This window comes from Chiloscyllium punctatum, chromosome 9 (genome assembly GCF_047496795.1).
Source record: "Chiloscyllium punctatum isolate Juve2018m chromosome 9, sChiPun1.3, whole genome shotgun sequence".
Taxonomy (NCBI): domain Eukaryota; kingdom Metazoa; phylum Chordata; class Chondrichthyes; order Orectolobiformes; family Hemiscylliidae; genus Chiloscyllium; species Chiloscyllium punctatum.
This window is the reverse complement of record NC_092747.1, coordinates 31,764,348-31,790,478: the sequence shown is the minus strand read 5'-3', so window position 1 is coordinate 31,790,478 and position 26,131 is coordinate 31,764,348. Positions and strand designations below refer to the sequence as shown.

Below are 26,131 nucleotides of genomic sequence, written 5' to 3'. Positions count from 1 at the left end.
TTCCAATGCATGTTATGTAGACTTAATTCTGAAAATTACATTTTGCAGCACAGTACATGAGTCGCTACTATATCACATGTCAAATCCAAAACCACACAGCACCAGGTTAAGCAGTGCTTGCAAACCACAGCTACATGTGGAAGAAGCAGTGCTCTGAAAGCTAGAACTTTCAAATAAACCAATTGGACTATAAGCTGGGTGTTGTGTCAATTGTAACTTTGTCCATCCCAGTCCAACACTGGTGCCTCCACAACATGTCATGCCTGGCATGCTTGGAGTAGAAAGGTGGAATAGGTAATTTTGACTTTTGGGTACCCAAACTTTCCAGAATTGGAGGTTTTTCTCACCTCAGCAATGCCTGTCATAAACTAATTACTGGAGATTGTTTGCTAATATTGTCATATCATGAGACTACCCAGATGGCAATGTCAATGGAACTTTTATTTCGTTGGGCAATGTATATCTTCCTAAGAACCTAAACATGCAAAACCAGCAGTTTGAAGACATTTTGCAGTTACGTGGGTGAATGTATATGATAGCTTACCTCCATTACTGACAACTAATTCTACCCAAATTGCTTCTATGTCTGTTCTTTCCTTGTTTATACCCTTTAAATACACAGCAGCTATATTCAAACAAGCTTAAATGAATTTGATTGTTAACTCAGGTCCAAAATAATAACCCACTAAAATAAATAATTGTAAATAATTGATTCCTTATTTATTAAAATATGAAAGCCATTCAAATTGTGCATTGAGTGTAATTAACAAAAGTCTTATTGACTCCTTTGGTTGATTTATTATTCCATTTATCAGTGTTTTGGGTCAGATTTAAAATATGATATTATGGTAGCAGAATAAATTAGGCAATGCGTTTTCTCGTATTGATTCAAAATTCTGAACATCTTGACTGCACTTTATAATGAGGAACCTCAAGATTAAAAACAATGCGCTGTTTTTAAAAACAAAAGCTTGGCCCCGTAACATTCAATTCAGATATGTCATACATGCTGTACACTTTATTTTTGAGACAACTTACTTGCTTTTCTCCACTAGGTTTCTTATGATTTAATAGTAGTTCAACAGCTCCAACAACTTCCTTCCTGATGGCATGGAGAAGGGCATCTCCTACATACACATTGAAACTCAGAAGAAGTTCAATAATTTCCAAGTTCTCATTCTCAATGCCTATGAGAAGTGCAGTCCGTCCCAGAGGGTCAATACAGTTGATGTTGATTTTAAAATAAATCTCAGCTTCTTCAAGAGCTTGTTTGACACTTGCGTAATCACCTTTCTCAACAGCACTCAGGTAAGCCTTTTCTGCAGGAGAGAGTTCAGTTTCTGCTCTCACAATTCGAAGAGAAATTCGGTCTCTGTATGGTGCATTATCACTTCTTTTGTAATACAGCTGAGCCATAGTTCATGCCATTTCAAAGCCTTGTCTCTTAAAGAAAAGAAAGCATACATATAATTTTAACAGACTGACTGGTATAATCTTCATAATAATAGTTACAATTCTTTTCAGAATCAAATCAGAAGAAAATAACCTTAATGTTACATCTCAGATATCTGGAAGAATGATAGCATTGCAATGGTAGAGGATTTTAACTTTCTAAACATAGACTGGGACTATCATACTATAATTGGCTTGGATGGATAGGAATTTGTGGAGCGTCTACAAAAATATTTCTTTATTTAGTATGTGGATGAACCTACAAGAGAAGGAGCAAAATTTGATCATCTCTTGAGAAAGAATACAGGGTAAGTGACTGAGGTATCATTGGGGGAGCACTTTGGGACAGTGATCATAATTCTAGAAGTTTTTTTCTTTTACTATTAATTTGTTAGTTATGGAAGATGATAGACCTGATCTAAAGGTTAAAGTTCTAAATTGGAGGAAGGCCAATTTTCACAGTATTAGGCAGGAACTTTCAACGTTGATTAGGGGAGGTTATTCGCAGGTAAAAGGGCAGTTGGAAAGTGAGAAGGCTTCAGAAATGAGATAACAAGAGACCAGAGGCAGTATGTTCCTGTTAGTGCGAAGGGCAAGGCTGGTAGGTGTAGGGAATGTTGGGTGATTAAAAAAATTGAGGCTCTGGTCAAGAAAAGGGAGGCATTTGTCAGGTATATATAGCTGGGATTGAGTGAATCCCTTAAGGAGTATAAGGGCTTTATGAGTATACTAAGAGGGAAATCAGGAGGACAAAAAAATGAAATGAGATAGCTTTGGTAAATGGGGTTAAGGAGAATCCAAAGAGATTCTACAACTAAATTAAGCACAAAGGAGTAACTAGGAAGAGGGTCCATTAAAGATTAACAAGGCCATCTACATGTGGAACCACAGGAGGTGGGTGAGATACTAAACAAATATTTCATGTCAGTGTTTATTGTAGATAAGGATATGGAAACTGGACAACTTGGAGAAATAAACAGTGTTACCTTGAAAAGTGTCCATATTACAGAGGGGGAAATGCTGGACTTCTTTAAATGCATAAAGTTGGATAAATCCCTGGGACCTGATTAGGTGTATCTCAGAAATTTGGGGAAGCCAGGGAAGTGATTGCTAGGCCCATTGTTGAAATATTTGTATCAGTCATCTTGGGTGAGGAAAAGCCAGGGAACAATCGACCTGTGAGTTATCAGAGGGGATTCTGAGGGACAGAATCTACATATATTTGAAAAGGCAAAGACTGATTAGGGACAGTCAACATGGCTTTCTGTGTGGAAATTTGTGTTTTACTAACTTGACTGAGTTTTTTCAAGAAGTGACAAAGAAGATTGATGAAGGCAGAGTGGTGGACGTTGTTGATTTGGACTTCAGCAAGGCATTTGACAAGGTTCTGCATGGGAGACTGGTCAGCAAGGTTAGATCACATCAAATCCAGGGAGAGCTATCCATTTGGATATAAAATTGGCTTGAAGGTAGGAGACAGAAGGTGGTGGTAGAGGATTGTTCTTTGGACTGGATGCCTATGACCAGTGGTGTGCCGCAAGGTTTGGTGCTGGGTTACCTGCTTTTTGTCATTTACAGAAATTATTTGGATGTGAATATAGGAGATATGGTTAGTAAGTTTGCAGGTGACACCAAACTTATAGGGGACAGTGAAGAAATTTATCCCAATACAATGGGGCCTTCATTAAATGGGCTGAGGAGTAGTAGGTGGAGTTTAATTTAGATAAATGTGAAGTGCGGCAATTATGGTGAGGCAAATCTGGGCAGGACTTATACACTTCATGGAACGTTGCCAAACAAAGAGACCTTGGGGTGCAAGTTCATAGTTCCTGAAAAGTGGAGTCGCAGGTACACAGAGTAGTGAAGAAAACATTTGGTACGCTTGTCTATATTGCTCAGTGCATTGAGTATAGGAGTTGGGATGTCATGCTGTGGCTGTACAGGACATTGGTTAGGCCACATTTAGAATACTGCATTCAATTCTGGTCTCCCAGCCGTAAGAAGTTTGTTAGAGTCATTGAGATGTACAGCATGGAAACAGTCGCTTTGGTTCAACTCGTCCACGCTGACCAGCCATCCCACCCCAATCTAGTCCCACTAGCCAGCACTCTGCCCATATCCCTCTAAACCTTCCTATTCATATACCCATCAAGATGCCTTTTAAATGTTGCAATTGTACCAGCCTCCAGCACTTCCTCTGGTAGCCTATTCCACACATGCACCACCCTCTGCATAACAAATTTGCCCCATTGGTCTCTTTTATATCTTTCCCCCTCACCTTAAACTTATGCCCTCCAGTTCTGGACTCCCCCACCCCAGGGAAAAGACTTTGTCTATTTATCCTATCTAGGCCCCTCATGATTTTGTAAACCTCTATAAGGTCACCCTTCAGTCTCCGATGCTCCAAGGAAAATAGCCCCAGCCTATTTAACCTCTCCCTATAGCTCAAATCCTCCAACCCTGGCAACATCCTTGCAAATCTTTTCTGAACCCTTTCAAGCTTCACAAAAACCTTCCGATAGGAAGGAGACCAGAATTGCACGCAATATTTGAAAAGTGGCCTAACCAATGTCCTGTACAGCTGCAACATGACCTCCCAACTCCTGTACTCAATACTCTGACCAACAAAGGAAAGCATACCAAATGCCTTCTTCACTATCCTCTCTACCTGCGACTCTTCTTTCAAGAAGCTATGAACCTGCACTCCAAGGTTGCTTTGTTAGGCAACACTCCCTAGGACCTTACCATTAAGTCCTGCTAAGATTTGCTGTCCCAAAATGCAGCACCTCGCATTTATCGAAATCAAACTCCATCTGCCACTCCTTAGCCCACTGGCCCATCTGATCAACATCCTGTTGTATTCCAAAGTAACCTTCTTCACTGTCCACTACACTTCCAAATTTTGTGTCATCTGCAAACTTACCAACTATACCTATGTTCATATGAACGCCTATGTTCATATCCAAATCATTCAAATAAATAAAGAAATGTAGTGGATCCAGCACCAATCCTTGTAGCACTCCACTGGTCACAGGCCTCCAGTCTGAGAAACATCCCTCCATCCCCACCCTCTGTCTTCAACCTTTGAGCCAATACTGTATCCAAATGGCTAGTTTTCCCTGTATTCTATGAGATCTAACGTTGCTAACCAGTCTCCCATGGGGAACTTTTTCGAACGCCTTACTGAAGTCCATATAGATCATGTCTGATGCTCTACCCTCATCAATCCTCTGTTTCTTCTTCAAAAAACTCAGTCAAGTTTGAGAGACGTGATTTCCCACAGACAAAGTCATATTGACCCAATCAGTCCTTGCCTTTCCAAATACATGTTCATTCTGTCCCTCAGGATCCCCTCCTACAACTTGCCCACCACCAACGTCAGACTCACCAGTCTACAGTTCCCTGGCTTATCCTTACCACCTGTCTTAAATAGTGTTACCACATTAGCCAACCTCCAGTCTTCTGGCACCTCACTTGTGACTATCGATAATACAAATATCTCAGTAAAAGGTCCAGCAACCACTTCCCTAGCTTCCCACGGAGTTCTAGGGTACACCTGATCAGGTCCTGGGGATTTATCCACTTTTATGCATATTAAATATCCAGTACTTCCTCCTCTGTAGTATGGACATTTTTCAAGCTGTCACCATCTATTTCCCTACATTCTTTATCTTCCATGTCCTTTTCCACAGTAAACACATGCAAAATTGTTAAAGTTTAAAGGGTGCAGAAAAGATTCACAAGGATGTTACTGTGATTAGAGGGTTTGAGTTATGGAGAGAAGCTGAATAGGCTGGAGTGTCGGAATCTGATTGAGGCTTGTAGATTTATAAAATTATGAGGGACAATGGTTAGGTTGAACAGCCAAGGTCTTTTCCCCTGTTTAGGGGAGTCCAAACCTAGAGGGCACAGCTTTAAGGTGAGAGAGGAAAGATATACAAGGGACATAAGGGGCAATATTTTCACGCCGAGGGTGGCATGTGTATGGAATGAGCTGCCAGTGGAGGTGGGTATAATTAAAACACTTAAACGGCATTTGGATGGGTACATGATTTGGAAGGGTTTAAGAGGGATATGACCAAATGCTGGCAAATGGAACTAGACTATCTGGGCGGTGTGGACAAGTTGGATCAAACGGCCTATTTCTGTGCTGTATAGCTCTCCGACTCTGTATTGCTGGATCAGGTCAGGACTGTTCAACATTCAGGACAGGAATGGCTGTATAAAAGGTGAATGAAGCTGTGTACTACACAGCAGCAGAAGCTTTTAATGCATCTTTGATCACTCAATAGTTCCCAGACAATATGATAAGATGCCTTATAGCTTCACAAAGATGGCAAATGGTAAATCAAAGCACTGTTAGCAATTCACACCCATTATCACTAATAAAGCCTGCAATCACCTATGAAACATTTGGATTTTTCAGAACAAAATAACTGTGTGTCAGAGAAACTTAGTTATATAAAAGGCAATGTCCAAACAAAAAGCCAATTTTGAAAAAACAATGTGCCAACTGAACTCTCAGCAACACTGTTTGATATAGGACCTTCTGTTTGTGTTTAAAGAAAATAAATTTAAAGGAAAAATATACTAGGGGAACCCTATCATCAAGGCCAATCAGCTTAACCTCGGTTGTTGGTAAAATTCTAGAATCCATCATTAAGGATGAGGTTTCTAAATTCTTGGAAGAGCAGAGTCTGATTAGAACAAGTCAACATGGATTTAGTAAAGGGAGGTCATGCCTGACAAACCTGTTGGAATTTTTTGAAGAGGTAACAAGTAGGTTAGACCAGGGAAACCCAGTGGATGTGGTCTATCTAGACTTTCAAAGGGCCTTTGATAAGGTGCCACACGGGAGGCTGCTGAGCAAGGTGAGGGCCCATGGTGTTCGAGGTGAGCTGCTGGGATGGATTGAGGATTGTCTGTCTAACAGAAGGCAGAGAGTTGGGATAAAAGGTTCTTTTTCAGAATGGCAGCCGGTGACGAGCGGTGTCCCGCAGGGTTCGGTGCTGGGGCCACAGCTGTTCGCATTATATATTAATGATTTGGATGAGGGAACTGGGGGCATTCTAGCGAAGTTTGCCGATGATACGAAGTTAGGTGGACAGGCAGGTAGTACTGAGGAAGTGGGGAGGCTACAGAAGGATCTAGACAGGTTGGGAGAGTGGTCCAGGAAATGGCTGATGGAATTTAACGTGAGCAAGTGCGAGGTCTTGCACTTTGGCAAAAAGAATAAAAGCATGGACTACTTTCTAAATGGTGAGAAAATTAATAAAGCCAAAGCACAAAGGGATCTGGGAGTGCTAGTCGAGGATTCTGTAAAGGTAAACATGCAGGTTGAGTCTGTGATTAAGAAAGCGAATGCAGTGTTGTCTCTTATCTCAAGAGGGTTGGAATATAAAAGCAGAGATGTACTACTAAGACTTTATAAAGCTCTGGTTAGGCCCCATTTGGAGTACTGCGTCCAGTTTTGGTCCCCACACCTCAGGGAGGACATACTGGCACTGGAACGTGTCCAGCGGAGATTCACACGGATGATCCCTGGAATGACAGGTCTAGCATATGAGGAACGGCTGAGGATACTGGGATTGTATTCATTGGAGTTTAGAAAATTAAGGGGAGATCTAATAGAGACGTACAAAATAATACATGGCTTGAAAAAGGTGGATGCTAGGAAATTGTTTCTGTTAGGCGAGGAGACTAGGACCCGTGGACACAGCCTTAGAATTAGAGGGGGTCATTTCAGAACAGAAATGCGGAGACATTTCTTCAGCCAGAGAGTGGTGGGTCTGTGGAATTCATTGCCACGGAGTGCAGTGGAAGCCAGGACACTAAATGTCTTCAAGGCCGAGATTGATAGGTTCTTGTTGTCCAGAGGAATTAAGGGCTATGGGGAGAACGCTGGTAAGTGGAGCTGAAATGCGTATCAGCCATGATTGAATGGCGGAGTGGACTCGATGGGCCGAATGGCCTTACTTCCACTCCTATGTCTTATGGTCTTATGGTCTTAAGGAAACACAACAGGGAATGAGCATGTTTTGAATTATTCTCTGAATTGCCATATTTCAATGAAGACACACTGTACTTTTTAAAATGATTACAGCCTCAAAACTGCAACATTATTCCTGAGGCAGAGGTCACCATAGCAAGTAACTTTGTGTGATGTATCTGTGTTGTGTGTGTGTATTAGGGATGACATTTCTTTCATAATTTTAATTCTGTGGGAATTAAGTAATTTATGATTTACTCAATTTTGCTCAAGGCACAGTTTACTCCCAAATTGGGGAATTTTCTTAGATAATTTATTTACTTTGATGTTATAAAGAGAAGAACTAAAACATCAAAGAGATTGTGTCAGAAGTTGCCAAAGTCAGGTGTTACTGCAGGTATATTTTCTACCTTTTGGATATTCATTTACACCATTTGGAGAGTGGAGAGGGAGTTGAAAAGCAGAACTTGCATTTACATAATACCCTTTACGACATCGAGATATTGCCAACGCTCTGCAACTAATAAAATACTTTTGAAGTGGAGTTAATTTTGTAATGTAAAAGACCCAGCAGTCAATTTGCATAAGACAAGGTCATAAATAACAACAATTGGGAATTGGTGTTGCTCAAATGGTAATTATTGATGTGAGAGAGAATTTCCTCGTTCTTCATATAGTGGCATAGAATCCTTCACATCTACCTGAGAGAACAAACATAACCTCAGTTTTAATGTCTCACCTTGTTCAGACTCTTATTCTGGAATCACTTTCGTGAAAGTTTCTTTCTCCAAACCTCCCTCCTTGAACAACTTCCTCAAAACTCATTTCTGACCAAAGTATTTGGCACCCGTCTATGTGTCACATTATTTTGCTCCAGATTCCGTTCCTTATATTTCATGAAGAATTTTGAAATGCTTATGTTGCAAGCACTATATAATTGCAAGTAGTCAAGGTAAACCGATACTTAATTTTTGAAAACAAGTGGGATGGTAGGGTCAGGTGAACAGACACGACTCAAGTAACTTTACTTAATAATGATAATTATTATCATGCTTCTCTGGCTGCCTGTTGCCCTGAACCCCATCCTCCCCTTCAAATCCAATATCCTCTTGCCCAGAGACCAAGATGCTTCGCTTCTTGGTCTTCAATGCCAATCTCCTTGACTTCCTGAGGTAGCAAACCCTTTTCATTGCGATTATTCTTGATATAAGACAAACGAAACAAAAAATAAGAAAGCTGAAGGAAAAAAGAAGAGTAATTGCTGGAGGAACTTAGCAGCTCTGGCAGCTTCTGTGGAGCGAAAGCAGAGTTAGCATTTCAGGTCCAGTGACTTTGATAGTTTATATATCATTTGGATAATTTATTTACAGTTGGTGGAGGGCACATTGCTGCTTGTGAGCCTCCTAATCCTTCTTAATTCATTCAGCAGGTAGTTGATATCTTTCCCATACTACCTGTTGGAACCCAGGCCAAGCTGAAATGCTTCTGAAGTGTCATGCTGGATTACTCTGCGGGCTTCACTAGTTCAATTCTGGGGACAGGATTGCAGTCAGAACACTTGCATCCTGTTTGTGAGATTTCTTGTATTGACATTAACCAAATAATGTGTTTTCATTTTGTGTATGTGTGGAAACCTTAATTGTGTCAGAGGGAATGACTGTCCTGATCACCAACCAGACATCTTGATAAATTGTACAATATTGACTCGTACAGTGGATTGTTGCATTGTGGAAACATCTTAATAGAGTATTGAATGTCAGTCATTTACATACTGGCTAAGGTGCTTGACATTACCAATAAGTGCAAATCAATAAACAAAAGTCTTCCCTGTTCATAACGTAGAATGGGTTGGCCTCTGAGGCTTTGAGTAACAAATTCTAATCTTCCTATCTCATAGAAACAAACTGCTGCTATTCCACAATGAATACATCTCCCAAAAGCCTCCAGAGAGAAGCGCAACCTTTTAAACCATTTTCATTCAAAAAAATTACAGTAAGAAAAACATTTGGTATACAAACTGAGATAAGCACCTATTTCTGTATGTACGGAACAAATGTCTACTACAATATGGAGGCTTTTTAGAGCCTGACACTGGAGACAAATGTGATCCAAGGACCATTCTGGTTGGGAGTCAGACTGCAGGAGTTATTATCCCAGGGATAGTCTCCTGATTACATGCCTTCACACTCAGCATTTATTAAGGACAGCATCACAGCTTCTGATATCCCCAGTTAGGGGAATGACCAGTGTTAAAACTTTTTACTAACTAGGATCTCCTCACTGAACAGGACATCAAGTTTTAATAATTCCCAGAATGCCAAAGGGCCAGATCCTTGGAGAGTTTGCATCCTCTGCGATAAGTGGAAGGCCACTTTGCTGCTTAAAAGCCCTCCCAAATCCTGCCTAAAGGGGCCTTGAGAATGCAAATTGCTTACTGTCTTCCATTGAGCAGGTAGTTAATATACTTCCACCCTATGCCACCCTTTAGAGCCATTCGAAGTGGTGAAATGTATCAAAGGGAGCTGTTTTGCTAGCTTCCCAGTCTCGCACTCCTACCTGATAGTCTGCCAACTGCTTGTATTTCCTAATCATCCTTTTTTCCATACAACAAGGATGAAGAAAGGCCAATTGGAAAATTAATATCCCCATCCAAAGCCATATCATTTTCTTTGTTGAATTTGAACGGCATCAAAATCAGAACCTCTAATATATTCCACTGTTCTATGCGTGGAAGGTCGCAATGTCAATTGTACCTATTTACTCATCAATCTATTATACACCTCTAGAAAGGTGGAACTTGAATCCCCCAGGCCTCATAATTCAAAAGTAGGGGTACTACCACTGCACAATAGCCTTCTACGATGTCAATTGTATATCAGTTGCAATTAATTATCAGCAGGTGGAGGGCTTTCATGGGGACTTGAGCTGACGCAAAGAAACACTGAGGTGCAGTTGAGTTAAGTGGTAGATGCCTGTAGTTAAATGTTATAGATTGGTATAAATCGGCTTATCTTTCAGTTGCTTGAATATAATAAACACAAAATAGATACAGCACCTAATGCTGCAATTCTCACCCTACCATGGACTTCAACCTGCTGACCCTATTAAACATGCATCAGTCAACCCATTACTGTTTGTCAAAAAGTTTGATCTCACAAACATGGCTTTCATCCAAGTATATATGGTAGCTTAGATTGTTTATTTTGTGGTAGCTTTTAATTTAGCATCGGAACCAAGCGGGTCCTGTGTTGGCCAGCAAGAGTCAAGCTGTCAGTGTTGGTCTGATTTTGAATGGGGCATTATGATGTCTTTCACTGGCACTGCAGCCAGGTGTGCTGATCACAGACAACCCAGTTGGAAAGGAGAATCTAATGGTAAACTCCTTCCTTCCTCTGAAGCTCATCAAGCTTTGCTCTGAGGATGTGAAAGATGCAGCAGACCATGATGAGTCTTGAAATGAAAATTGCTTAATCACCCCTAAGGGCTGAACAGTGACACTTTGTAAGGCAGAATGGGTCCAAGTTTGCTACACACATTGGTATGGGTGTAGCATACCAATGTGAGCTATATACATACCAAGGTGGGGAAAGATCAGAACCATGAGTCACAGGATAGCATTGACTGTCCAGTGGGCCTCTGGTTTCTCATGTGCTCCTGGTAAAGGAAACTGCTGTTAGGATACTGCACATCAACCTGACAGACTTGCTGAGTATTTCCAGCATTTTTAGTATCTTGCTTTTGTCCCAGTGATAAATTTAGCCTGAGTGATTTTATTGCATGTTCCATTTACTAACTTGCAATTCATTAAATATTAAACTAAATACCAAGAACCAGCAATAATTTTAATGCAAAGCTCCACAGAATTTTGTGTGTTTTTTTACTGGACCTTCCTACTGAAAGAAAATCACTTAAGGGTTAAAGACAAACAAAAGTTGTATCATGGAACAAAATTACAAAGCTACAGCTTTATACCAATATCATGTATCGATTCTTAAGATCTGCAGTACTGACAAATGACATGGCTCACTTGTTCTGGCAATAAGTATTCCCAAGTTCAAGTGACAAATTTAAAATTCCACATCAATTTAGTAGCATGAACTCAGTATATTATTGACAGAATTTGCGATATCACAGTATTCAATTATCGCAGATTTGTTGTAGCACTACTTATCAATTTTATGAATATTGATATCAGTTCAACTGGGACAGTTTAATTTTCATTTTCATGAATCTTCAAGAAGTATGGCTTAGTTTTCTGAAGTTAAGTAGATATTAAGGTGGTTAGTACCTGTAAAAATCAGACAAATTAGCATCTTTGTATTGTTTCATACTACTAACTCTGTTATGTTCTGTAAATGTAATTTTCACTTACTTGTACCATTGAACTATTTTAAATAATGATTCTCCTTTAATGCTTTTTTTTATAAGGTTGAACTTTTATGAATGAAAGTATGATCAAACAGTCACCACCAATACTGATGTTAGACAAATGCCAAAGATAACCAGGTATATTATCCAATCTCAATTCTTCTTGAACTAAGCTTTGGGATACCACAGCATCTGCTTTAAATTTCTTCATTTAGCTTTAATTTTATTCGCTGAAATACTGGAGAGATATGGTGCTGCTTCTGGAGTTGAAAGTGGCTGGGGCTACATTTAAACAACTTTTTTTTTAGCTCAATCAGCCTCCCAACTGGTGGCCAATTTTACAAAATCTGGCAAAATGTGATGGGAACATTTCAAACGCTACCCACACCTTCCTCTACCATTTTATGTGCATTCTCACATGACTGCCTGTCGCCAATGGGCCCGGAAACTTCCAGCCATTGTGTTCAACATATCATGTTTAAAGAAGTGTGCATCCAGACATAGAACATGCTGAAAGTCAGTTAAAACTTTTCCATAGTGATGAACAGTACATTCTAGAATATTTACCTCACGTGAGAAATAAAAAAACAAGAACTGCAATGAAATTCAGGACTCTTAATCGCTATAATATTAGGTTTTATAATATAATGCTACTGTTGAAATTTCTTTAATCCACCTAGTTTGCCAGTGCTCATATATTATGCCTTAGACCTCCTTGCCCTGTGCCATGCCATGCTGAACTCATTGACTTGCCGATGTAATATCTGACAGCAGCATTAACCTCTTTCACAACCTTTCATTCCACCATCAATAGCAGCTTCTCTTAACACCCACGAGCCATTTGATGTTCACACTGCTGCTTCTTCACACAATATGCAACATTCAGCAACTGTATAATCCTGCCAAAGCTACAGCACCTTTACAAAAAATACTACTTTGCTTGCAGATTCCTATATCATTATTGCACTAATTTTTGAGTTTCAGGTATTTGTTTAGAACATCATAAAAATGCTCACAGAAAATTACTTGCAATTATACACTTAAATATCTCAAAGTACTTTGCAGGGACTGTTAAATGGAAAAAATGAACATATATAACTAGGTATTCTCTACAATACTCAATTAATGATAGATTTGTACATGAACGCAACATAGCAGAATCCCACTTGGATCAAAGTTGATGCTGATCACCTCACAATGTTGAAAATCCAATCGTATTACTGGCAACAGTCTTTTTGGCTGTTAGCTCTCAGGGGTGGGATGTCTTCCCTTCTGGAGAAGTCCTGGAATCAAATCTTCCCTGTGGAGCTGGAAGTCCCAGCAGCAAGGTTCCCAGTGCTGACTGAGGGCATAATTCCCTCAGATCCCTGGCAATCAGATCGGCTGGGGTGCCAATAGCTTTGACGATGGCTTTCGGGCCTCATGCCCTCATTAAATTCAGAACATTATTGCTGTCGCTGATGGAATTAAGTGACCATCTCAAATCAATGCAAGAAGACTGGTCTTGAAAACCTGGTAGCACTGCCAGAAAAGATTCAATTATATTATGCAGGTAGTCATGGTCAGCATACATACCTTCAAATGTCATCTCATACTAACCGCACCACCAATCTGTATGGCTGTTTAATGCACCATAACATCATCGATAGTCCCAAGCAGTCAGGGTTCAGGAATTATATTCAGACATTTCACCTCACCAATGTTTGGTCAGAGTATTCAGTACAGGAGTTGGGAGGTCATGTTGCGGCTGTAAAGGACATTGGTTAGGCCACGTTTTGGAATATTGTGTGCAGTTCTGGTCTCCTGCCTATTGGAAGGATGTTGCGAAACTTGAAAGGTTTCAGACAAGACTTACAAGGATGTTGCCAGGATTAGAAGATTTGAGCTATAGGGAGCGGTTGAACGGACTGGGGCTGTTTTCCCTGGAGCATTGAAGGCTGAGGGAAGACCTTATAGAGGTTTACAAAATCATGAGGGGCATGGATAAGATAAATAGACAAAGTCTCTTCTCTGCGGTGGGGGAGTCCAGAATTAGAGGGCATAGGTTTAGGATGAGAGGGGAAAGATATAAAAGAGACCTAAGGGGAAACGTTTTCACGCAGAGGGCGCTACGTGTATGGAATAAGCTGCCAGAGGAAGTGGTAGAGGCTAGTATGATTGCAACATTTAAAAGGCTTCTGGATGTGTATATGAATAGGAAGGTTTTGGAGGGATGTGGGCCGGGTGCTGGCAGGTGGGACTAGATTGGGTTGAGATATCTGGTGAGCATGGACAAGTTGGACCGAAGGGTCTGTTTCTGTGCTGTATATCTCTATGACTCCATAACACACATATCCCAATGTTGCTACCAGCTCTTTCTATACATTCTTGCTGAACACTCTACCCATTTATTCAGCCATGTAAGGCAATATCAAATATTGTGCAATAATCTGAATCTATAAGAATTTTCTCATTCTGTAGCAGAACAAGGTAGCATGCAATAGAAAGGAGGCAGCAAAGGTGGTGGGAACCTATGGAGGGGCAGATATTCTGCAAGTGTAGCTGGCTGCAACAGAATCTGGACTCACTGAAAAACACAGATTGTTACTATTCTTTCTCAACCTTATTCTCATCCTGATACTTGGCATGAAGTGAAAGCTGAAGACCTGTGACTCTAGTCCTTTTGCAGTGTAATCGTTCAGATTTTCTGATTCGAGAGAGCCCAGAACCATCTTTCTTGTCAGCCTCAATGGGCAAGATAGCAACATCACACCACTGATGAAGAAGCCTCATCGTTTGATCTGACATTCACCACTGCCAGCTCAGATTTTCGCGGTGTCATAATTTATAGGGCAGTAAATTTAGGAAACACATGGCAGGTCTGTGGGAATGAGTAGGCTGTAGCACGACCAGTGAAAAGGATAGTTTTTGTGCCAAAGGGTAGGTTTGTAAATGACCTCTTTTTTTTATAGGACTCAGAAGAGGACTGAAATGGGGTGGCATAGAATGGGGAGAATTCTGAAGAAAGTGCAAACCAAGATGCTTGTTGTTTTTTCAGACCTATCAACCACTATCAAGGATCATGGGACAATCCAGTTCCACTGTGGCATAGATCGTCATGGAAAAATTGGAGTCCGTCCTTTTCATTATGCAAGTGTGGCTTCTTGCTAAAATTCTGCTGCAATGCAGCCTTATCTGGTCCCTGTCTTGGCTTCCATTGTGCAGAAATCAGTGGGCAGGGTTATACCCAGGGTTTGGGAACAAGTGTCGCAAGCGCATCCTTGTCAAAAGGGAGACCAGGAGAGTTATTTTACTGGAGGTAGCCTCACAGATGGCTGCCTTACAGCTCGTTATTCTATTAAGGATGGTGGGTCGGCTTTTAGTACAAATGGCGTAATCACAGGGTCATAGCCTTCCCACACAAGCATTCCAAGTGACACCTATTTGAGGCATTATCTGCACAGATTGGATGCCCAAAACATGCAGTACACAGCTCATTCACATGTTGATTCCTCCACTTCATTACCAGTGCTGAAAATGGTCACACTTTCACCATTTTGGAGACATCACTTGCAATTTCCAGGCTATGCTTTCCTTACCAAATTCCTCCTCTGGAGTTTTCCCACCACCAGCATCAGCACCAGCAGACACAGCAGTGGAGTCCAATTTGTCAGCAAAAGTGTTTAAATTAATGTTTTATTAATGTTAGCTCAAAGAATATTTTGAACATAGTTTAGCATTGAAGTGGGATAAAAGTGAATAAAATTTAATTCACCATTCAAAAAACAAATGTCAAAAACACCATGCCTATTAATTAGTTAAAGATCAATAAACTAATCATTAATTTTCAAAGGTTTAGTTGGTCAGAAGTCACTTATGCTCTGAATTCGAAACAATGGCTTAAACGGGGACTAACTTCTTGCACTATTAACAATTAAAATAAATCATTCATGGCAATTGGTTATTGCCCATCCCTTTTTGTCCTCAAGAATCCCTTAGGGAAGATGTAATGTTCAGTGCAGCACCTGCTTCAACATGGGATGTAATACAGCATCATGTGCAAGGATGAAAAGCACCGAATTCACTTCAGGAAGAACGTTTGGCACATGAGAAGGGGAAGGATGTTAATGCAATGTTATGTATCTGCTACACTTAAGATGAAGACGGGGAAACTGTCTGACTTGATGTGGATAAACAATGAAGTTCATGATGAATTACTCTATTCCAGAAAGTAGCACCAGGCACAGACCTCAGGATAAATGATTTAGTACTGACGTTTCAACAGAAGTTTATTGTTAATGTTTTACATACAATTCTGTAAATAATAATAAAACAAATTATATGTAGATAATTATTTTGAAAATAGATATTGCAGGCAGTCCTGTAAATGCAGGATGTTTTTTCGGTAATTTTGGATCAGGAGTGCAGATGTAAATGGATGGATTCAGTAGTAGTGCAGAGTCCTGAACACACAATTCAGATTGATTTTTTGGTAAAGTACTGAAGGAATTCAGGCAACATAGTAAGCCTGATCTATTCCTCAGACTGATGTAGAGCTTCTATAACGTACTTTGAAAAAGAGTAGAGGAGATTTCCTAGTATCCTGATTAACTTTTGTCCCTCAAACAACATGATTTAAAAATACGAATTACTTGGTCATTTATTTCACTGCTGATTCTGTAACTTTGCTGTTCCATGATGTTTGTCTGCCGTGATGATCTGCATCATGATAGCATCTACACTTCAAAAAGTACTTCACTGACTGTGAAGTATTGAGACATTCCTGAAGTTATGAAAGCGCATACTTATATAAAGGGCCAATTTTCTTTCTTTTTCAAAATGTTCCCTTTCAATTAATGAATCTTAATAGCACTTGTATCACCTTGTTCTTGTAGCACAAATTAATAATATGGAACACTGTCAAGTGCTCACACATTTTTCAAGTGACCTTCTTTTCTATGACATCCTATCTTACCAATAGGACAAGGTTTTTGACCTACTTCATAACAAGCTAACTATGCTTCAGGTACTTCATTGACTGGGAAGCTCTTTGGAATCTCAAGAGGTTATTAAATGTGCTATATAAATGTAAGAATTGGGTCTCTCAGCAATTATGACAATATTCAGAGCAGACAAACCACATCTCTGCATAATGCACGTTCACACATACAGTCATAAAGTGAATGCTAGCCAGTGTACTCAGGTTTATCACAACTTTTCTACTACATATTTTTTCAGACATTCCTCAAACAACATACTTCCCTATCTAGAGTCACATGTAACCGGTATTAACCTCTGCAGACAGAAGGGAGTCATCTAGCACCATAAACCTGTCAGGGGAGGTTAAATGACTATGACAAGTCAGAGGGCAAGGTGTTGCATTTTATCACAAATATCCTTCTTCATACAGAAAAAGTACAAAGACACTTCCATTTTTAGATACCCAAGTTATCCACTGTTCATACAACTGTTTTCATGTTTTGGCAGTCTGCTATTCTCATCAGTCTCAGCACATGCATTGCATATAGCCATTAAATCATGTAGCCATTAAATCATGCTAGTTTTCTCTTGGTATGTAAATGTTGTCACTGGCTGTTTATTTGCGTGATATTCCTTTCCTGGTGAGTGTTGTGTCCGTAATATTTGCTGTTACTGCAGCACCTGCTGTTGTTGTTGCACTTCCATTGTTGGGTACTGTGGATCTCTGAAGATGATGGGTGATTGATGGGTTGTGCAAGTGGTGAGTCAGCCTCTTTCTGCAGCATCTCCAGTTGTCTACGTGTGCTTGTGGTTACGACAGTAAATCTGATTGTTCACGTCCACCCCAAGTGATCAACATGAAACTGCTCCATGCACATCTCAGGTTATCACTTGAACATTGAAGATTTGTCCTCTGACTGGTTCGCCAAAGCTCAACTCTGGCAATGATGTCAAAATGAAATTTAGCTTTTTGTCATTTCACTTTGATCTTGTCAGTACTGATTTGTCCTATCACTGGCATCAGTTGCTTTTGTGCTGTTAGAAAAGTAGTTTGTATGCAGTGTGACATCAGTCTGGTGTTGAACTACATTCCATGCTTTCAGTGAATGTTTTTCTCCACTTGCCTTTTATATGTTTGTGTTGGTTTTGTTTGCTTTCTTCCATGTCATCTTTTTCATTTGAACAGAGTTAGTGTAGAGAGAAAGTACGGTGTTCTATTTCCCAATCATTTATGAGGAGGCTGAATTATTCACTTGTGAACTGAGCAGCACTCTTGCTCAGCACAATGTCAGGAATGCCATAGAATGTGTGTGTTTTCAGGCATTCTACAATCTCACCAATAGTTACTGAAGTCAGCTGGTCAGGTGATAAGATAATCAGTTCCTGTGATAATGAAGAGTTTTACAGCTTTATCCATGGTCTGTCTGATATTTTGCATGTCATCGGTGGTTTACTACTCATTCCACGCATTGCACTTACTGATGTGGTCCTTCATTTCACTGCTAATGTTCATCCAGTAGAGCACATCTCTCAGGTGCCTCAGACTTGACTGAATTCCTTAGCGTCTTGCATATTCTCCTCTCAATTCATTAGTGATGACATGATTTTCTTTGTACAATAAAACATCTCTGGTTGTTTAATGGTACCTTTCAAAAGTTATCTTCACTTGGGTTCAAAGTGTGCAATCAGGGCTTTCAAAATTTCTGTCATCTGCCTTTCTTCATTCTTTAGAGGTTTACCATAGAATAATCATTGAAACAGTTTCTCCCAATCAGTGATAGGATTGTAGCTATGCTTAGTCACTCTGGCTTGTTAAGATAATCTGTCACAAGATTGTAACTTTGCCATTGCATATTGAAAAATGCCAGTTTTACCTCATATCACCTTTCATTTTGATCAGAGTTGGAACATGAAATGTAGCAGCCATTGAATCTTAGCATTCAAGAAGGATGTAGAGAGAGTACAGGGCCTATAAAGACAAAGGGTGGAAACAACAATCCAGCAAACTGCGGATATCAAGAGATATACAGGATTGGATTAAAAGGAAAGGGGAGGCTTGTGACAGATATCAAGTACTCAAAACAGAAGTGCTAGAGGAGTAGAGAAAGTGCAGGAAGAAACTTACAAAAAGGAAATTAGGGGAGCAAAAAGGGGCATGAAAAAATAATGGCACGTGAAATAAAAGAAATTCTTAAGTTATTTTACGAGTACATTAAGAGTAAGATAATAACGAGTGAAAGTGTAGGGGGCACAGTGGTTATTTGTTCTGGAAGCTGGAGGGCGTACGTAGGGTTCTAAATGAATACGATATGTCGGTGTTCATTAGTGAAATGGTCAACGTATGTATAGAAATCAGGAAGAAGAACTGCAATATACTTAAATAAACTAGCACAGAGACAAGGTTCTGAGTGGCTGAGCAAACTTAAAAGTAGACAAGTCTTGTAAATGAAGCAAGGGAGAAATAGCAGCGGCACTGGCAATAACTTTCAGTTCTTCTCTAGCCACAGGGGTGATACCAGAGGATTGGAGGATAGTCAATGTGGTCCTGTTGCTCAAGAAACAAATAAGGGGTAAACCAGGAATCTGTCACTGGCAATCAGTGACAATCAGCCTATATGCAGTGCTGGAAAACTATTGGAAGCAATCCTGAAGGACAAAATTAATCTGCAATTGGAGAGAAGAATTAATCAAGAACAGTCAGCATTGTTTTGTTAAGAGGAGGCCATTTTTGACCAACTTTATTCAATTTTTAAAAGAGTTAAACAGATGTGTAAATGAGGGCAATGCCTACTTAGAGTCTACTTAGACTTCTGCAAAGCTTTCGATAAGTTCCCACATGGGAGACCAAAATTGAAGGTAAGAGCCCATGGGATGCAAGGAAAGTTGGCTATTTGGATTTGAATTTGGGTGAATGGCAGGAAGCAGAAGGTGATAGTGGAAGGGTGTTTTTGTGACTGGAAGAATGTGTCCGGTGGGGTCCCACAGGGATCAGTGTTGGGGTCCTTGCTGTCAATGGCACACATTAGACTTGAATGTAGGAGGGTTGATCAATGTACGAAGGACGAGAGAAAGATAACCTAACATGACAGTTGGATATAGGCAGGCTAGTCAGATGGGATCTGTGAAAAAAGTAATTCAATTGGATAATTGTGAGATGATGGACTTGGATAAGACAGACAAGGTAACAGAATAACCAAAGATCAAAGAGACCTTGGTGTGCATGCCCAATGTTAAGCTAACAAGTCAGGTAGATGAAGAGGTTAAGGTTTTTGTGAGCTGAGGCATGAATTTTAATATCAAGGAAGTTATATTGAAACTGTATAAAACATAGCTAGAGTATTATCTGCACTTCTGGAATCCACATTATAGGACAGAATGTGACTGCACTTGAGAGGATGCACTGGAGTTTTACTAGGATGTTGCCTGGGCTGGAGATTTTTAGTTACGAAGATTAGATAAGCTGGGGTCATTTTTCTTGGAGCAGAAGAGACTGGAGGAGTCATAATTGAGATGTATAAAATTGTGGGTAGATAGGAAGAAACATTTTCTTTTGATGGAGGAATCAATGTCCATGGGGCATTGATTTAAGGCAAGGGGCAAGAAGTTTAGAGGGGACGCCAGGAAAAAAGATTTCCAATGGAACTCACTGCCTGTAAGGCAGAACCCTCATAACACTTTAGTATTTAGATGTGAGGTTGTAATGCCATTGCATATGAGCCTATGGACAAAGGATGGAAAAATAAATTAGAATAGATTTTGCATTCACTCTTGGGACCTGGGTTTCACTGGTCAGCTAGCATTCCTAGTCCCTGGTTGCCCTTGAGAAGTTGGTGGTGAGCCTTTTGAGCATGTCAGTTTCTGGGAATTTCATGGAAGGTTTCTGACTGTGAACCCTGCTGACTTTTCTCACACAATTCTCTGCTGTTCACCTCCTTAATCATGCAACCATCCTCCACTGCATTGTTTTCATGAAATGTAGCAGTCAGCAGAGGTAGAAGTACTTACCGGTCCTAGGACCTTCCAACATTAATGCCGTGGATACCGCATTTAAATCTTCACTGCACACCATTTCAAATCAGCAAGCCAAGAACAGCGTATTTCTCCACCACCAATCCAAATGAGATGTTAATAAATACAAATAGGGCTTTCGCCACATAATAGTGAGATTCCCTTCCAGCTGTAAAAGCTTTCAGGGAAAGGTGAGACAATCCTGTCTGTCAATGTCAAGAAACCAATTTCTCCCATTCTCATATCTTCTCAATTTTCTCACCATTGCTCTCATCATCAGACACTGGGAAAATTCTGTCAAATGTTTCAGCTGTGGCTTGTTATTTTTCAGTTGCTTGTGACAGCTTTCATGTTGCTTTGAACATTCCTATGTCTCTGGCAATAACTTTTTTACAACTTTTCGACCTAAATTTCAGTTCCATACCTGACACCATGTTACAAGATTGCTCTGCTGCTGATACGAGTTTGCAAGACAATAGTCTGGTTTGTCCAGTGACTCCAACAAAAAAGACTGCAAGATAGATTGCCCAATCATTGCCTCTTAGTAAGGTTAGATGACCACAGCAAGCTGAGAGGCACATTAGCACAGTGATGCATTTGATTTCAAATACTGGGGATCAGGAAGGCCACTAATTTCTCCAACTTGTAAATTAATTCATCTTTTGTTTCCATTCTTATTGTTTTATTTGCCCATTCACTCAATCCTTCAACAACTTACATTTATATATATATGACAATGTCTCCCCATGCAAGGCTCTGTTTCAAACTACCTTAAAACATTCTCTCCTGTTTTTTTCTGCTGCCAAATTGGAGACATTCATACCACTCAGCCCCAGTCCTATATTAGCAATTACCCAGACAGATATGTACTATCAGATCATGCGGTGAGTTACACGATGAAACACTTGAAGCACAGAGAGCGAGAAAATGGAAGTGCAACCTGCCAAATGTAAAGTTAAATCTAGAGTCCTTTCAGTTCATGAGCCCAGAGATTTGGACTTCACAGTGGCACATTGCTGCCACTGCAGTTTGTAAGCAAACATTGGCATTCCCTTCACTTCATTATGTATTACACGATGATTCGATTAGATTAGATTCCCTGCAGTGTGGAAACAGGCCCTTCAGCCCAGCAACCCCCCACATCGACCCTCCGAAGAGCAAACCACCCAGACACATTCCCCGACATTTACCCCAGACTAATGCACCTAACACTAAGGGCAATTTAGCACAGCCAATTCACCTAACCTGCACATCTTTGGACTGTGGGAGGAAACCCACGCAGACAACGGGGAGAATGTGCAAACTCCACACTGGCTGGAATCGAACCTGGGACCCTGGTGCTGTGAACCACTGAGCCACCATGCATTCTCTGTGCTTCATGTGATTCGTCGAGTAACTCTGATAGTACATATCTGTCTGGGTAATAGCTAATATAGGGCTGGGGCTGAGTGATATGAATGTCCCCTATTTGGCAGCAGAATAAACAGGAGAGAATAGTTTAAGGTAGTTTGAAACAGAGCCTTGCATGGGGAGACATTGTCATGTATATAAATGTAAGTTGTTGAAGGATTGAGTGAGTGGGCAAATAAAATAATAAGAATGGAAACAAAAGATGAATTAATTTACAAGTTGAAGAAATTAGTGGCCTTCCTGACCCCCAGTATTTGAAATCAAATGCATCACTGTGCTAATGTGCCTCTCAGCTTGCTGTGGTCATCTAACCTTACTAAGAGGCAATGATTGGGCAATCTATCTTGCAGTCTTTTTTGTTAGAGTCACTGGACAAACCAGACTTTTGTCTTGCAGACTTGTAATGTGATATCAGCAGCAGAGCAATCTTGTAACATGATGTCAGGTATGGAACTGAAATTTAGGTCGAAAAGTTGTAAAAACATTACTGCCAGAGATACACAGGAATGTTCAAAGCAACATGAAAGCTGTCACAAGCAACTGAAAAATAACAAGCCACAGCTGAAACATTTGACAGAATTTTCCCAGTGTCTGATGATGAGAGCAATGGTGAGAAAATTGAGAAGATATGAGAATGGGAGAAATTGGTTTCTTGACACTGAGAGACAGGATTGTCTCACTTTTCCTTAAAAGCTTTTACAGCTGGAAGGGAATCTCACTATTATGTGGCAAGAGCCCTATTTGTATTTATTAACATCTCATCATGTACTCTCCACCAGGAACTCCAGGTCCCTGTCCATGAACTGGGGTTCCAATTTCCCTGTGTGAGCTTTCTCATTTGGATTGGTGGTGGAGAAATACGCTGTTCTTGGCTTGCTGATTTGAAATGGTGTGCTGCGAGAATTTAAATATGATATCCACTGCATTAATGTTGGAAGGTCCCAGGACTGGTAAGCACTTCTACCTCTGCTGACTGCTACATTTCATGAAAGCAATGCTGTTGCATGATTAAGGCATGATGAAGGCAGGGAAACAATCAATGTTGTTGCAATGTGTACATTGTCTATAGGCATGTCTATATATGCACTTGCATGTATATACATTGCTGTTGTCAGAGTAACATGACCATAAGACTTCGGCTGTAATATTTATTTTTTAAAATTCCATGACATCTCCCAGAAAATTGTGGCAGTGCATGTGACTATCGCCATGTGAGGACTATCATGATATGGAGGATATTGCAGAAGTTATTTACAACATGAAATTATGTTGCTTCCAACTGGTTTCCCGAGCCTGTACAGAAATACATGTGCTGGTGACTCTGCAAGGGTGTGTTATTTCTTGGATGTAAGCAATTGTATTTCCAGTAAAACCTGAGATATTTCAGCCAGGTGATTTGAATGATTCAGCAGTAAAATATCTAAGACATAACTATAATACTTTGCAGCTTTGGGAAAAATAGACTGAATCAATCAGGACATCCTTAAGTCACCAACTGTAATGTTTAGAAATTTCCATCTCTGATTTCTTAGAGATCCTCGATCTTCTATACAAAACTGCTATTTTTAAAACCATGTTAGACACCTGGTATTATATATTTTACTTTTCCTCTTCAAGGCAGTCACATTTAGAATAAATGGGTTTTCCAGTTGGATTGGCAGCTTGTTTACCCGTGTATAGCTGAAAACTGGTAACTTCACATTGCTAAATTTAAATTACTCGACAACATGTCTGAATCAGCTGAAACATATCTAAATCCCAATTTTGTAAGTTATTTAATTTACTTTACTAGGAATTTGATTTCATAAGCATGACAAATGAATACATTTCCAAAACAAAATGGCTATAATGCTTCTTAGAGCAACTCATTTCAACACTCCAGCGTGGCTTTAATGAATTGAATTTACCCATTAATCACAAACTGTAAATGTCTCCATCACTTTTGATTAAAAAGTGAGGTAGTGACTCCTATTGACTCGAAATTCAAAAGTAATTAATTTTCATGATGGATTAATTAATAAGGAACAGTGTCGACTCTGTGCTTCAAAAAGATCCATTCACAAAACAAGAAAGTGCAGATGGTTTTGTAAAATATGATATAAAGTCTTTCAAGCTTCACTCAGATAGATTTATTCAAATATTTGAAAACACTGATTTTTATATTTGTGGATGTAATTTTAGGAAGTTCCAACCAGTTTTCTAATTAATATGGTCCAGGCACGATGGATTAACTCCCATACTTCTGTCCTAAATGATTCTTGAAAATATTTCACCATAATTCAATGTTACAGGATGTCATTGATAGGACAAAATGGCCTTTTATAAATCCTGCCTCGTACAAGGTGGATCACCTCGATCCATTACATATTAGAAATAACAAAAGTGGTGCAATGATTACATACCCTTACTTATTCTAGCAGAAAAATGTATTTTACAAGAACCCTTCTATGATTTTGCTAATATGAAGCAATCAGTTTAAATATTTATTTGGTTTACAGCAGCATTAAAACAGAACAGTGCGAATACATTTATCTTTAAGTCTTAATAACTGTTCTTTTATGTATGTGCTGTTTTCATGTGCCAGTAATTAAATGTGTTAATTATTTTAAATTATTAAAATGTCTTTTCATCTAAGTATAATATTAGGTCTAATATAAAAAAACACAATGGTATAATACAAAACTGAAAGGGATATGCAGTAACCCTGGGTGACTTCAATCTACATATGAAATGGGTAAATCATTTCAGCACCACGCTGTGGAGGAAGAGTTCTTGAAACATGGCTGAGCTAGTTTTCTAGAGTAACACTGTGAGGAATCAACTGGGTTACAGGCTATTTTAGATCTGGAATTATACAATGACAAAGGGGATAGATAATAATCTTGTTGTGAAAGACCCTTTAAAGAACACAATGAAACTTTCCATTAAATTTGAACAAGAATGCAGTTCAATCTAAAATTAAGGTCTTAAATCTAACATGGGTAATTCTGAAGATGTGAAGCAGATGTTGACTAGCTGATAAGAAAGCAACATTAAAAAGATTTGATGGTAATGGAAGGTGACTAGTACTTAAAGAATTAATGATAGGTTTTCAAAAATTATGCATTCCTTTAAGGCAAACATACTCAACAAGAAAAGCTGGACAGCCATGGTTAGCAAGGAAAGCTACAGATATACTAAGTCGTAAGGCTGAGAATTTGGAGAATTTTAGAATTCACTATAGGAGGATCACAAAATTTATAAAGAAAGTCAGAATAGAAAATTAAAATAGCAAGAAACATAAAATGAATTCTGGAAGCTTTTATAGGGGTGTAAAGATGAAAATATTAATAAATACAAATGTATGTCAATTGCACACATAAAGAGAATATTATACAATAGGTATGTGAAAAAATGAAAAGAAGTTACAAAGTACTTAGTGTGTGTCTACACAAAGATAAATACTAAAAGTCACTCTGAAATAATCAAGACCTTAGGGTCTAGTGAGAGTGTGGAAGTAAAAGAAAATTATTATCAGAAAAAAAAGTCTTGGAGAAATTAATGGGAATGAAAGTTGATAAATACCCAGGCCACAATGACCTTCACCTGAAATAGTGAAAAGAGAGACCTACAAAGACAATGGATACACTGGTGAATAATTTTTCAAAATTTAGAATTCAGCAAAAGTACTTGCAAATTGGCAGGATGCAAATATATTCCTGCTGTTCATAAAACGATGAAGAGAGAAAAGAGAACTACAGACCTTTTAGTGTGATGTCAGTAATAGTGTAAATACTATAGTCAAGGATAGGATTTCTGGATATTTCGTAGAATCTCTACAGTTTGGAAACAAGACATTTGGCCCAAAAGTCCACACCAAGCCTCTGAAGAGTATCCTACCCAGACCCATTCCCCTACTGACTAAAGCACCTAACCTACATATCCCTGAACACTATGGACAATTTA

The 26,131-nt window shown here is 39.4% G+C and overlaps 1 protein-coding gene across 2 annotated transcripts in view; it reads right to left on the bottom strand.

The window, feature by feature from the left end:
- Positions 1-26,131, bottom strand: part of LOC140481263 (short transient receptor potential channel 4-like) — a 101,643-nt gene that overhangs the window by 46,749 nt on the left and 28,763 nt on the right. For both annotated transcript variants that reach the window (XM_072577169.1, XM_072577170.1), the window contains exon 2: positions 1,039-1,443. In XM_072577169.1, the coding sequence (XP_072433270.1) occupies positions 1,039-1,416 (378 nt within the window). In that variant the 5' untranslated portion in view covers positions 1,417-1,443. The remainder of the gene's footprint in view (positions 1-1,038; positions 1,444-26,131) is intronic.